The 13,323-nt window shown below is 32.2% G+C and overlaps 1 protein-coding gene across 2 annotated transcripts in view; it reads right to left on the bottom strand.

Annotated features, from left to right (window-relative positions):
- LOC127711358 (solute carrier family 28 member 3-like) overlaps positions 1 to 6,276 on the bottom strand; it is a 104,624-nt gene extending 98,348 nt beyond the window's left edge. Inside the window, exons 1-2 of one of the 2 annotated variants that reach the window (XM_052217389.1) lie at positions 6,171 to 6,276; positions 1,814 to 2,281 (exon numbers count right to left, since the gene is read on the bottom strand). In XM_052217389.1, the coding sequence (XP_052073349.1) occupies positions 1,814 to 2,232 (419 nt within the window). In that variant the 5' untranslated portion in view covers positions 2,233 to 2,281; positions 6,171 to 6,276. Of the gene's footprint in view, positions 1 to 1,813; positions 2,282 to 5,316; positions 5,643 to 6,170 lie in introns of those variants that run through there. The other variant, XM_052217388.1, reaches the window with a different exon arrangement.
- Positions 6,277 to 13,323: the final 7,047 nt, after the last annotated feature.

Genomic DNA, 13,323 nt, shown 5'->3' with positions numbered 1-13,323 from the left:
AATTAGGGGACGACCATTTGATATTCTGGGGGGGGGGGGGGGGGGGGGGGGGGCAGGAGGATTTTGAAAATAAATAACTCAGCCTTGATAATCACAAAAATAAATGGTTTGTTCTGTGGTAGTTTGAAAATAAATTACCTGACTTGCAATGTATTGAAAATAAATAACTCAGCAGGTCTAATCGAAAGTATGAGATGGCACAAGATTCTTCATAAATTCATCTTTTTTCCAAAAAAAAAATCGGGAAACACTTCCCATATCTTTTAATAATAAAAGTATAAATATTTAAATATACTTGAAATGTCAGAAAATTGGTTTCATTTAACTTGAGGTTAATTGTCTCAGGAACACTTACCTCACTTTTATTAAATCAGGGCCGTAACTACATTGAGACAAATGCCTCATGTAGGAAATTTCAAAACCAAACGCTTGTCTCCATATCAAATTGTGTTCACCGTGAGTGTCTTGCAAGAAGCAAGTTCTGTTCTCCCTTAGACGTAGCCCCTGATTTTTCGGGATTAATGTTTCTTATTTATTTGTCTTTTGTTCATTGATTGCCCTTCTGTATTCTGTTAGTGTTGCATTCATTTTGTAATTTAGTAATTTTATTATTAACTTGATCATGAGTTTAAAAAAACACAGCAGCCACAGACTTAACTATGTGAATTACATTTTTGCTTTATCATGCATATTTGTCTTTTGATGTTGTCCCTAGAAACTTAAGTTGTACACTGAATCTATAACGTGATTTTGCTTTGAGACCAAAATATTGTCATAAAATTATTAAAACAGAACTTGCATTTTCAGTTTAAGAAAGGGTCTGGGGAACACCCAGAAGGCATGATTTTGCATCATTTGATCTATAGCTTCTTGGGCCTTCAGCGGTTCAAAAACCCTTCAAAAAAAATTTTGCCTCGCTCCGCACGGCGAAAAATGTTTGCCAATACTTTTAAAAGAGCCTTAGTTACAACCAAACTTTAATACTGTGTATGTATGCAATACATGTATATGCATTGGGAAATATAGAAGATTCATTTCTGCAGAGGATAATAATTAATTCTGATTAAATGGTACATAATGACTTGACTATACATGAATTATTTATAATAAACAAATAATTTAAAAATTGTATGTTTTCGAATATTATAAATATAGTTGTGAAAATAAATAATCAGTCCCTTGCTTTAATGAAAATGAAAAATCTTGCTTCAATAGTGCAGAAAATAGATAATCTGTCCTCTTAGTTTACAAAAATAAATAACCGATCCAAAACAAATCCTCCTGCCCCCCCCCCCCCCCCCCCCCCCCAGAATATCAAATGGTCGTCCCCTAAGGCATGTTTTACTTAAAAGCAAAATCGAAATATTCCAAATGACAGACCATGCTCCAAGTTTTTATATTTAGTGTGAATGTCCTCAATTGTTTGAGACAGATAAAAATATTGCTCGTTTCTGCATCCAATTGTTTATGCCCATACTTTGTTATCTTTTATATCATCATTGAATTCATTGAATAAGATAGTGTTTAAACCAAAGTAAAATACTCCTATTTATGGTACATCGTGGGTTTCTTTTAGTCTACCATTTTTAAACACTCATATCCCCTTTGTCTAACCTCATTGTTAATACATGTAATATACTGCACGAGTATGTATAAAATGAGATGCGTGGTATTGTATAACTAATCGAGACAGCAACCTTATGACAAAACAATACTCTCGGTCTGTTCATACATTCTTTCAGTATACACAAATTGAATGTACAATGTAGTTATATTATTATTTTTAAGTCTATAGTGATTAAAACATACTCACGCTCTAACATAGGTACCCTTTGATATCAATAACCGGATTTTGATGATGAGTGCTGTTTTTCCTTGAATGACTAGACGTTTTGGTCTTTTCGTAAATATGAAAATCCATACAATTAGAAGGAAAATATCCCATGCAAGCAAACCAGCTCGACCAGAGCTATACCACACTGCGTAAACCATATAACAGATGTACGCAATAGGAACTAATATTTTTAAGGCTGTCAAGATCAAAGTTTTTGTTTTATTTCTCCACCATGAACTTTTTAACACTGGAGGAGTGTAAAATTGCGAGAACGAGTCTGAATTCATACATGAATTTTTTATCAGAGCTTTGTGGGAAGCTGAGAGCTTGTCATCAATCACAAAACTGTCCCCTTTCACATTAGAACTTTTCTGTATGAGAGGCTGTTGCGAAGCCATGTTGAATTAGATCAGGACGTAATTGAAATATCACTGTTCATTCATTCTTCTGAAAAAAAGAAACAAATGTATCACTGCTGGTGAAGGATTCCTCTCCGATGGTATCACCAGCCCAGTAGTTCGTACTTCTGTGTTGATTTGAAATATCATTGATATGGTCATATGTATTAATCAAATGTTTGTTTACAAAACTGAACTGTTCGAATTACGAAAGCTTTTCTACTCCAGAAACATATTACTTAAGCTGTATTTGGAAAAACCTTTCGGAATTTTGGTTCCTCAATGCTCTTCAATTTTTGATTTATTTGGCCTTTTTTGGATTCAAGCATAACTGATGAGTCTTTTGTAGCTCGACGAAACGTGCGTCTGGTGTTTGATAAGTTTTTGTAATCGTTTCAAAGTTACCAGGAAATCAGAAAATCCTGCAGTTCTATCATTGTAAGAAAGTCAAAGGTCATTAGACTAACTTTTCTGGTCACGTGATAACTTAATATTTTAAGGTACAGTTATTAGATTGTTTGATCTGTTTCTAGTATTACATGTAGTTCTGTATTGCTTTATTTCCAGGAAAAATCAACTTGTAAGATGTTCAATTTAAATGTAAGGGCAAGTACTTGAACATAAATGCATTTAACAAGTAGTTTCCGGAACAAAGTTAAAACGACAATCTACGACCATATAATTACACAGAAATATTAACAAGTAAATTTGAATAACATTTGTCGTAAAATAGTTTCATCGAAACAATTCCCATAGGTTTAAGGTTGTGTTTGCTTCGATTCCTTTTTCCTACTTCCTATTTCCGTTTTTTTGTTGTTGTTGTTGCTTATTTTATCAAGAAGCTTTGTTACTGTTATCAAGTAACATTGCATACTTTTGTCCTAGGGTCGGGATGGGGTCCTTCATTTCTTTATTGTTTAACATGTTAGACATTTTTTCTTTATTCCTTCTCTATTTTTACATTTGTTCTATATTCTCTATTTATCTTTGCCCTTATTCTATATTCTTTATATTTCAGCACCCCTTAATTCTCTTTTGATTTCTTTTGGCCTATTTTGCTCTATTCTTTATATTATTTGCCCTTTATTCTGCACTTTCATCCATTATTCTCTATTCTGTAAACCCCATCCAGACCCCCATAACTCTCAATTCTCAACCGAGGCGTCATCCAAACAATAAGAACATTAAAATTTAAGGATAAAGACTCCGCATTACACCATTGCAATTTAAATAGCATTACGTCAATTTAGTGGTTCATGGCTAATCGGAATTTCTAGGGATTCGGTATTTGATTCTGAAACTCTTTTAACAGTTTAACAAGTTTTTATTGTTTTTAGTCTTTTTAACTTGGGATCTTTACTATAACATATAAAGGGATGGTGTCCTAATATGAGTGTCAGACCACCAATTCAAAATCCCTATATATTCAACCAAATTTTTCAATTTTCACAGCTCTCTAAACATGCTAAATATTTTACTTTAAGTAAAACCATGTATATCCTGACTTATACATATATCAACTTTCTACATGCCAATTTTTAAACCAATGTTTAAAGTCTTGTAGTGACACTTGATGTTCGGTATTAAAAGTAGCATGTTGGGCTACTGAAAATCTTCATTTGGATACTATTGAGCATAACTTTCCTATAACTTTGTTGCAAGTTCATGCACAAAGTAAATTTGGGTTCAAAATATATTTCTCAAACAGAAAAAGTTACATTCGTGTAAATTCATTTGCTGGTTTAGGTAAACAACAATGTCAAACGCATGATTTTTTTCAGAGTTGGGCTACTTTTACATATATTCTAAATTGGAGTGAATGAATTGGTGGTCTGGACTGATATGCATAAAACTACTTAAGTTAAGATTTGTTCTGAACGGACGGAGTTTTCTACATGTCCTAAGATAAATTATTACTACGATTGAATATCTTAATTTTTAAAAGTGGTTTAATGCATATCAGCCCTGACTCCTAAAAGTACCACTTATATCTTCATTCCGGTCGCATCAGTGTCATTCTCTACTTGACACTAAAAAAATTAACATCCGTAGAATTCTCCGAATGTGACATCATTCAAAAGATAAATGTATATCTGTTAATCAGATTTTTAGGTTGATTGTGTTTTATTAGAACAATAATTTTTAATCTTCTTCGTTTACACTTGATCATGTTCATGGTTATTTTGATTTCCAAACAATTGTCATTAGAAATATATATATTTTCATTTACATAACAAAACTAATACAAAGTCATAGCATTGAAGAATTTTTGGTCTTATTTACTAACACTGCAGTCGTACTATCACCAGGCTTAGATGGCCGTAGCCTCTTTTTGGCACAGCGTTTTTGATTTTGGTTTGTTTTTATAACTCTTTAACTATGTAATGTGTTCGACGACCTTCATACTATTTTGATGTAATCAAGCACACTAATGTTTTAGACATACCATACGTCTGTCTGGTATACCAATGTGTTTAATGAGGTTTTACTACGAAATGGTAGATGATGCTTTATATGAAACCAGATATACAAATTTTGCTATGTAAACATCATCTCTCTATTTCTCAATCTCCTTATATATACGTACAACTATATTTACTAACTGTAAATCATGTCCTCAATGAACCGTTAATTGGTTCAATTAAATATTTTTTATTTTTATACTAAGCCCCTACATAACGGTAATGACATAGTTTTAAACTTCTGTTCTGTCGATAATGACATGGTTTTAAATATCTATTCTGTCCATATAATGACATAGTTGTGATCTGATATATTGTCTTTGTTTTTATCCTGAATACAACAATAAGGAAAATGTGATATAATTGGATTTGCCAACTATTCACCGCAGTTAAATAGTCGAAATAAAAGCGTTCTACGCTGGAATTGTTTACTCACCAATCATACGTACTAAAAATGCATGAAATATTTGCCACTATACTTAATATAACCAGCAAGTGACCATTGACTGTTGTCTGCTCTTTGGTCGGTTGTTGTCTCTTTGAAATATTCCCCATTTCCATTCTCAATTGTTTTCAATATACATGAGATCTAGTGTAAAAAAATAAAATAAAATTATCTTACCACGTGTTGATTTTTCCTTTTGGAGTAAATTTTTCGACCCTTGTATCATGTGCAGTCACTCAATGATCTCGCATGTACATTGGCGGATATTATATATTACATCATACAAACTATAGTAGGTTTTATCCTGATCTCATCATCATGTCACTTAAATATTCATAAAAATAATTGTGTCAGACTGAGTAATTAGTCCACTTATGAAACAATGGACTTAAATCCAACTCATTACGACATGCGAAAATGAAGTCTTGTGTCCTCGAATCTTAAGGGCGACCTTTGCTCGAACTTAAAATTGATTTAACTGCGATAAAGAAGCTTTATAATACAGAAATACAGAATTTCTTAACCTATTACTACACAAGCTGGTGTCCGCATTTAACGTATTATTATCTTATCCGTAAAATTTAACACTTACACTAAGCGATATGACCAATAAATAGAACAAAGAGATTATTTGTACACCGAGACAAAATTTTAATCCAACTTGTTATCGTGGATTGTCGACAATTTTGTCTTCTAAAATTTGAACTCTTGGATTTGTCCTAATTTCCATGGCATTATGACGAGGTTTTGGTGACCTACGGTCATCACAACGTAGTGGCCACAATAATTGTGCCTCTACCACGTACTAGTAAGATGAGATATTGGTAACACTTCAACGGAAAGCAACCCATTAACTCATGCATGTACAATTTCCACAATTCTTAAGCGATTTAGATTTTTTTCGCGTTAATGACTGAATTCCATGCAAAAAATCCATGCACACATAAATCGATCGATCGTAAAATATTTTTTGTCAAGTGCCTTTTAGATATACGTACTTAGATAACGTATACTTTCATGATTATACTCACCCTGTTTCCGATTTTGATAAAACGTTTAAATAAAAAAATCATTATATCACATGATGTTTTATGTTTCTTTCTCGCTTGTATGAATAAACACAATACACAGTACATCCCATGATTTAACAATAAGTAAAGTCTAAAATTAGTATTATATCATTTAAAAATAGCTAGTACATAGAATATCGAGAATTTTTCAGTATTTATATATAAGTGAACCGGAACATTTTCCACTGACTTCCTTTATCCTATAAACATGATAAATATCTAATATTGCTAAATCACGCCTCATTTGACATGCTCGATTATGTGTATTTTTTAAAAAAAAAGTCAAAATATATGTGTAAACTTTTAGTAATATTACAGAAATCGCACTGCACTGTAACGGTTTTCTTTTATTCATTTTTAGAAAGTTTGGATTTTAAAAGAAATACCTTTACTATTGTATTGACACTTTTAATTTTATAATGATGTGATTATTTTACGTACACTGTATATATTGTATAGTTTGTATGACGCAACCGCTAATTAATACCCCGTTGATGTTTGCCTCCAATGTGAAAAAGGGGGGTGTAGTTTCTCAATATATATATAATATATTACATTAGATTATATTTATTGATAATTACATCACACTTTGATAAATGAATTTTGTATGACTGGTTTAAATACTCATCTGTTTTCATTGCACCTGTTTCAATCTTGAAAAAGGAAATGAGAGAGAATAAAACAAACCTGAAAATGGTTATTGCCTGGCATCTGTTTCTATTGATTGAATCATATATTGTTTCTAAATTGAAAAAGGAACGGAGATGTTATAATTCCGCCACTTGCTGTCCTTTTTTTACACTAATGTTATTGGTTATTGAGTACATAAGTTTCAGATAAAATCAGTTGTTAACGCCTTCCGTCCGTTCCACATGAAAAATTGTGAATACGGACGGGTCGTAACTGAGTGTAAATATAGATAAAACAAAAGGTATTATGTTCGAAAGGCCGAAAGGAAATTTAAGATTCACTATACACATGATACAGGGTACTTGCAGATTTCCACTAATGATCAGTATCAAACTAAATTACTTTGATTTTGGTCAAGCTTAATGTCAAGCGGTACTAGCAAATTAATCGAGACTTTTGATCAGTGAATGTAGGACTTGCAAATTTAGGTCAATATACATTTAAATGATTATAACTTCCCTGAAAAAAATATAAGATGATACTGGATTTTCTTTCATATGGAGTGCACAGGGTGAAATTATTTGTTTATTTATTCAAACAGAAATTGAACAGACTGATTGATCAATTATGCCAGGGATTGTTTGCTGATATGGAAAACTCGTCAAGAGGGATATTTTGTGGGTCATACCAAACTATTTTTTTCGAGAGGAATCTTAAAGAGGCAAATCGTTATATCTACTGTAGATTTTAGTTTTCGGAGTAGGGGCTATAATGGCAGATTTTTCTCCATTAATTATTAGAATATGAGCCAATGATTTGAAAAACACTGTTTTTATCTACCGAAAAATGTTTGATGACCATGATGACGTCACAATGGTAGGTGAAAATGACGACATAAAAGGGAAAATAAGCAAAAATACAGAAATTGGGATGGTTTTCCTTCATTTTGACCACCGCACCATACTTGCACCAATTTGAAATTTTAACATTTTGACAAGTTCATACATATCAAACTTCAGACAAAACAATTTTTGGTGAAAGGTTGGTGCGATAGTTTATTTTATATTTTTTTCATAGCCAAGCAGTGCAATAAAAGGCTGAAATTTGCCTTTAAAATGCGACCTATTCCTCTGACAAAGTTTAATTTATACATTCTTATGCCTATATAAATTTTACTTTTTCGCTTATGAATCGGTTACATGTATTTCTATTATCATTTTCGTAAGTACACATTTTTTAATTTAAAAAAAAGAAATATTGCAATGAACTTCATATTGTAACGGAGTCAAGGTGAACGATAATTTTGAGGAACACAGTTTTTTTGTTGTTGAAAATTTGAAATTTTAGATAAACTTATAATCTAACAAAATCTAATAATTTCTTATGTTTCTGGTAATCTCAATTCAAAATTAGGTGTTCGAAATTGGACAATCTTCTCTGGTATTAGGGTCGGATCCAGGATTTATGAAAAGGGGGGGTGGGGGGTTGTAATTCTAGTAAACAAAAACAAAATTAACATAAGTGGTGAGAAACATGAGATTTATTTTGTTGGCAATCAAAACAGTGAGGGGCATATGCCTTTACACTAGCCCATTTGGTTGGCCACTTGCTATCATCGTTTTCTAGCATTTTTGGTTAATGATGTGAGATTTCAATTTGCATTAGTACTTAAAGACGAGACTAAAACACAAAAACGGGTTTAAACCAGATGTGGAAATTTTCAAATTATACATATATGTTGAAGAAGACATCAAGAGTGGCGCAGTATTTTTTTTTATATGTCAATCTATATTAGCCAAGTTGCAAGATAGTAGGTCAAACTTAACTCATAATATCATGAATGCTTTCATCATCCAGAAGCTTAAATTTCTGTTTAATAACGACTTTTTGAGCTACAAACAATATATGTATTATCATGTGACATGACAGTTTAACGAATTCGACAGATACAAAGTTAGAGAATACAGTACCCAACACAAATATGCTGGTGACACAGAGATATGTCTCGCCTTTTTGTAATATTTTTTGTTTAATGCAAATATTGAATCCAAATGGCAATATTTTAACATATAAACTATGCAAAACATTCAAAGTCAATAGACCAAGAATGAAGGGTGGGTCCAATTAATCTCAATGGAAATGAGATAAGCCAATGTTAATACAACTGCATACCAAATATCTTTGACTAGCTACTAGTGGTTCCGCTTTAACTGACCTAATTACAAATTACATGTTAAGTAAGCAAAAGTTTCCAAATGAATAGACCACGACGGAAGGAGCGGGGCCAACTAATCTCCAGGGATATGAGATGTGCCAATTCTTATACAACTACATAACAAATATCACTAACATACCACTATTGGTTCCCCATAAACTGACCTCATTACAAACTAATACATTGTTGCACCGCCGATGCCGTCGGAAACAGCATAACTAAGTCTCATTTTTTGACTCCGTCAAGGCAACACAAAAACTGTTTCTCGTACCAAAATTTCTCTAAAGATTCGGTAGGATAGTGGTTAGCATAAACATGTTATGCCATAACTGTTAGCATACAAGAGTATACACCTCAATTATGAAAAATAAAAGAAGAATGTATCAATGGGACACAGATGCACCCACTTGCAAATATACATTTGTCTTTTCAGAGCCTTTTATAGCTGACTATGCGTTTTGGGCTTTGCTCATTGTTGAAGGCCGTACGGGGACCTATAGTTTTTAATTTCTGTGTCATGTGGTCTCTTGTGGAGAGTTGTCTCATTTGCAATCATACCACATCTTCTTATTTTTATATATGTCAATGTAGCTTACTCATACCCATTGAGGTTTTTTCTTTTAAACTTTATGACATTTATTTCTTTATGTTGTCATTAGCGATTACACGGGGGTTGGAGTGCCCTCATTGTTCAATAACAAATAGTAATGGGGTTACTCGAGAACAGTGAAAATGATGCGACCCTAATTCGAACATCATTTGTGTTTGGTGGTAATAAGTATTATGTATTAGTTTCATAACATTCGGTTTTTTTTCATTTATAAAAGGTCATAGCCGAAGAAGGGTGAAAGTGACGTCACCAAAATTCGAATTTGATCTGTGTTTGGTAGTAATAAGGATTGTGAATAAGTTTCAGCGCCTCTTTTCACAAAAAATCTTAAGAGTAAAAATACTCGTAAGTTATACACATTTCAGTATAACTTACTCAAAAACATGTACGATCAATTTTTTGTGAAAAGGGCTGCAAAACATTTGGTTGTGGCAAAGAAAAGTTAGGGAACGAAAACCAATTTCAGGACATACATATGGACGAGGGAAAACCGTAATGCCCCCTCCGCCACGGCTGGGGCATTAAACACTTTAAAGGACTCCACCCAGCACTAGAGACAAAACTTGTTAATATCATCAATACCCGGCATAATTTAATGAATATATAAAGTGTACACATATTAATTCATGAAAAAATGTAATAAACAGCAGTTTCACCATAAGGGCAATGGTACATTTTTTTACTCCACAGATGGACTTTAGAAGTGCATTTCGTTACCACATTCTCTTGAAGAATTACAGTAGTTTGTCTGTAGTTTTGTTTTTTGATAATTTAGCATTGATTTTCACCCTTGACATTTTCCTTGGAGTTGGTAACTTTTTACAATGTGCATGCATCTTGGATTATCTTTTTGTTGCAACATATTAAAAGTTGAATCTTGTAAAATAGAAAACAAATTGCAGTTGCTATGGGCAAAGTGTTGTTGCTAAGGAGAAATTGCAATGATTTTGCCCAGAAATGCGCATTACATTGTGTTACATTTAAACAGTGTATAAATGTATAATTTACTGCATGTTAAACAGGGTGGATTTCAAATATGAATAGATTTAAGCTGTGTATTTAGTATATTTAATGAGTTTAATCCAACCATAATACTGGTTGCTAGGCAACAGAATATACGAGATAGACCCAAAATGCCACCATTTTCAGAACGTCTGTGGTATAGAGTTACAACATGACAAATTAAATGAAATTTGGGGGTGGGGCCAAAAATGACCCTTATCAAACCTTGTCCTTTCAAAATCTATTTTAAAATTGAAGTTGCCAGTCGATGGAAACCTTTTCCCGATTGAAAGTGAATCGCATTTGCCAGCACTGCGATTGAAATGCAGTCAGTGACGAATATCATTATTTTTTTTGTATGTACTAACAAACAAATAAAGTAATTATTAAAAAGGTATAATATACTGTGGATTCATTTATTTTCGCAGGTACTAATTTTCGTGGATAGCGGAAAACTTGCCTTTTCGTGGATACGTGATTTCGTGGTTTTGCCAAAGTCTGCATACAACCTAATAGAAATTTGTATTTCGTTGAATATGTAATTTCGTGGTTCACCTGTACCAACGAAACCCACGAAATTTCGTATCCAACGAATAATAATGAATCCACAGTATACATATTAACTCATAATCCATCTAGGAAACAAATTCATAGGGCCATTGTCATATTGTAATGTTCCAGTTATAGAAAACCTTTCCATCCAAACATTGAAATTTTGCTAGATACTCTCTTGTTTTATCTAGCTGTACTACTAAAATATGCATGTTAGATAATGCTTACAATTAACAATTGAGAGTCTACAGACATTTAAATAAGGTATCATCTCAAAAGTATGAATTGTATAATTGAATTACTTGGTACATTAATAGCTTTTATAACATTGCTTCCAAAAATATATAGATATTGTATTAACAAATATCTGTTTATAAACCAGTTTTTAATGAAAGTTATTCCTAATTTTAAATTTTAAATTTTCTTTGTTCTATGTCACATGTTGAGCAGGATATGTTTAGTACCCTTCCGGAGGACATGATATCACCCCATATTTGGGTGGGATTCGTGATGCTCAGTCTTTAGTTTTCTATGTTGTGTTTGGTGTGCTGTTGTTTGTCTTTTCGTCATTTTTCGTTTTTTGACATGGCAATTTCAGTTTGTTTTCGATTTGATAAGTTAATGTTCATTTGGTATCTTTCTCCTTTCTTATAAACGTGATTTTTGGTTGATACCCTGGTTTGCTGGTTTATTAAATGTTTGCATAATTTCAATTAACAAGTTCTTCATATTGATGAATTGGTTGGTCGTTAGATGTATATATTTATTGGTTGACTTATAAATAGATTAATTGATTGGTTGATTGATTTATTGGCAGATTGTAAGGATACACAAATTTAACGAACATCATTTACTCATAGAAATAGGACAAATGCTGATCCTTTCTAAAAAGAGAGACAGGATTGGGACCACTTCTTTGATTAATTACACGAAACGATTATTTTGAACAAGCTAAAAAGAAAATACGATGGAGCTTTCACATTTAACATAGACACGTAAAACAACAAAATCATAAATTGAGTTATGAGTGGCACTTTAATTTCATCACTAATTCTACACAAATCACAATAACTAACAGATATTCAGTTGTATGCACATAAGTATAAACTTTCTATTAATAATTTTTATTCTCATAAACCATAAGTTACAAGGGTACAGAAATATACATACATAATTATATAGGTATGAAAACCAAATCATATATTCATTAAAATAACACGTACCATACACACAAGCATACAACAATTACCAGTAAATACCCAAATACACATATATCATTATGTACAATAAATATGTTAGCCGCAATAAGTGAAATTAGACTTTAATTTATATAACAACGATTAAAGAATTTTGTCTTAAGGTAGCACTACAGTCAGAATTTTCTGACTCCAACCAACAGTCTTTAAAGATTAATTTCTCCAAAACTACTCAATGGATTTTAAAAATCTTTAACTCATTTTAAAGCTGAAATATAACTCTTTCTTCATCTATAGATAAATTTATTTTTGGTATGATTAATCTCAAAATATAGCTCATTAACTGCCAAAAAAGTGGTCTTTTAACTTGGATGAAAATGGCACATTCAGGTCAAATGGTAGTAAAAATTTGTTTTCATCCCTTTAATCAACCATTCACAATCTACAAAACCGTGTCTCAGATTTTTGATATATGCCTCCAGTAATAAGATATATTATTTTTACTGCTGGATGCCAAACCTCATTTCACCTTTCATCTTTGGAGACCTATAAATTCATTTAGAAACAAATTATCCAAAAACTGGGACACGGTATTGTAGAAAATACTCCCTTCAATCACATATATCAAAGTCAAGCCAAAGGGGGTACCCATAAAGTTTCTATTTTCATTTTTTCCTTACAATTCTCATGAAAAATTGTTCTGAGAAATGACCTTAAAACTGAATTTCCTCTTAAGAACCCCTATAAATGCCACATAAATACAAAAATTCCACTGAGAACACCCCAGGAGTGTTCTGACACCATTACTTTATCAATAGAACCACACACATTGTGTCTTTGATGCTCTAATGCTGTAAAATTTGCATTTTGTGTGCACTGTATGACACTAACTTGGCATTTGGCGGGAGT

Source organism: Mytilus californianus, unplaced genomic scaffold (assembly GCF_021869535.1).
Source record: "Mytilus californianus isolate M0D057914Y unplaced genomic scaffold, xbMytCali1.0.p SCAF_8, whole genome shotgun sequence".
In the NCBI taxonomy this organism is placed as follows: domain Eukaryota; kingdom Metazoa; phylum Mollusca; class Bivalvia; order Mytilida; family Mytilidae; genus Mytilus; species Mytilus californianus.
Note: the sequence above shows the minus strand (reverse complement) of the source record. Positions and strands in the feature narration are given on the sequence as shown.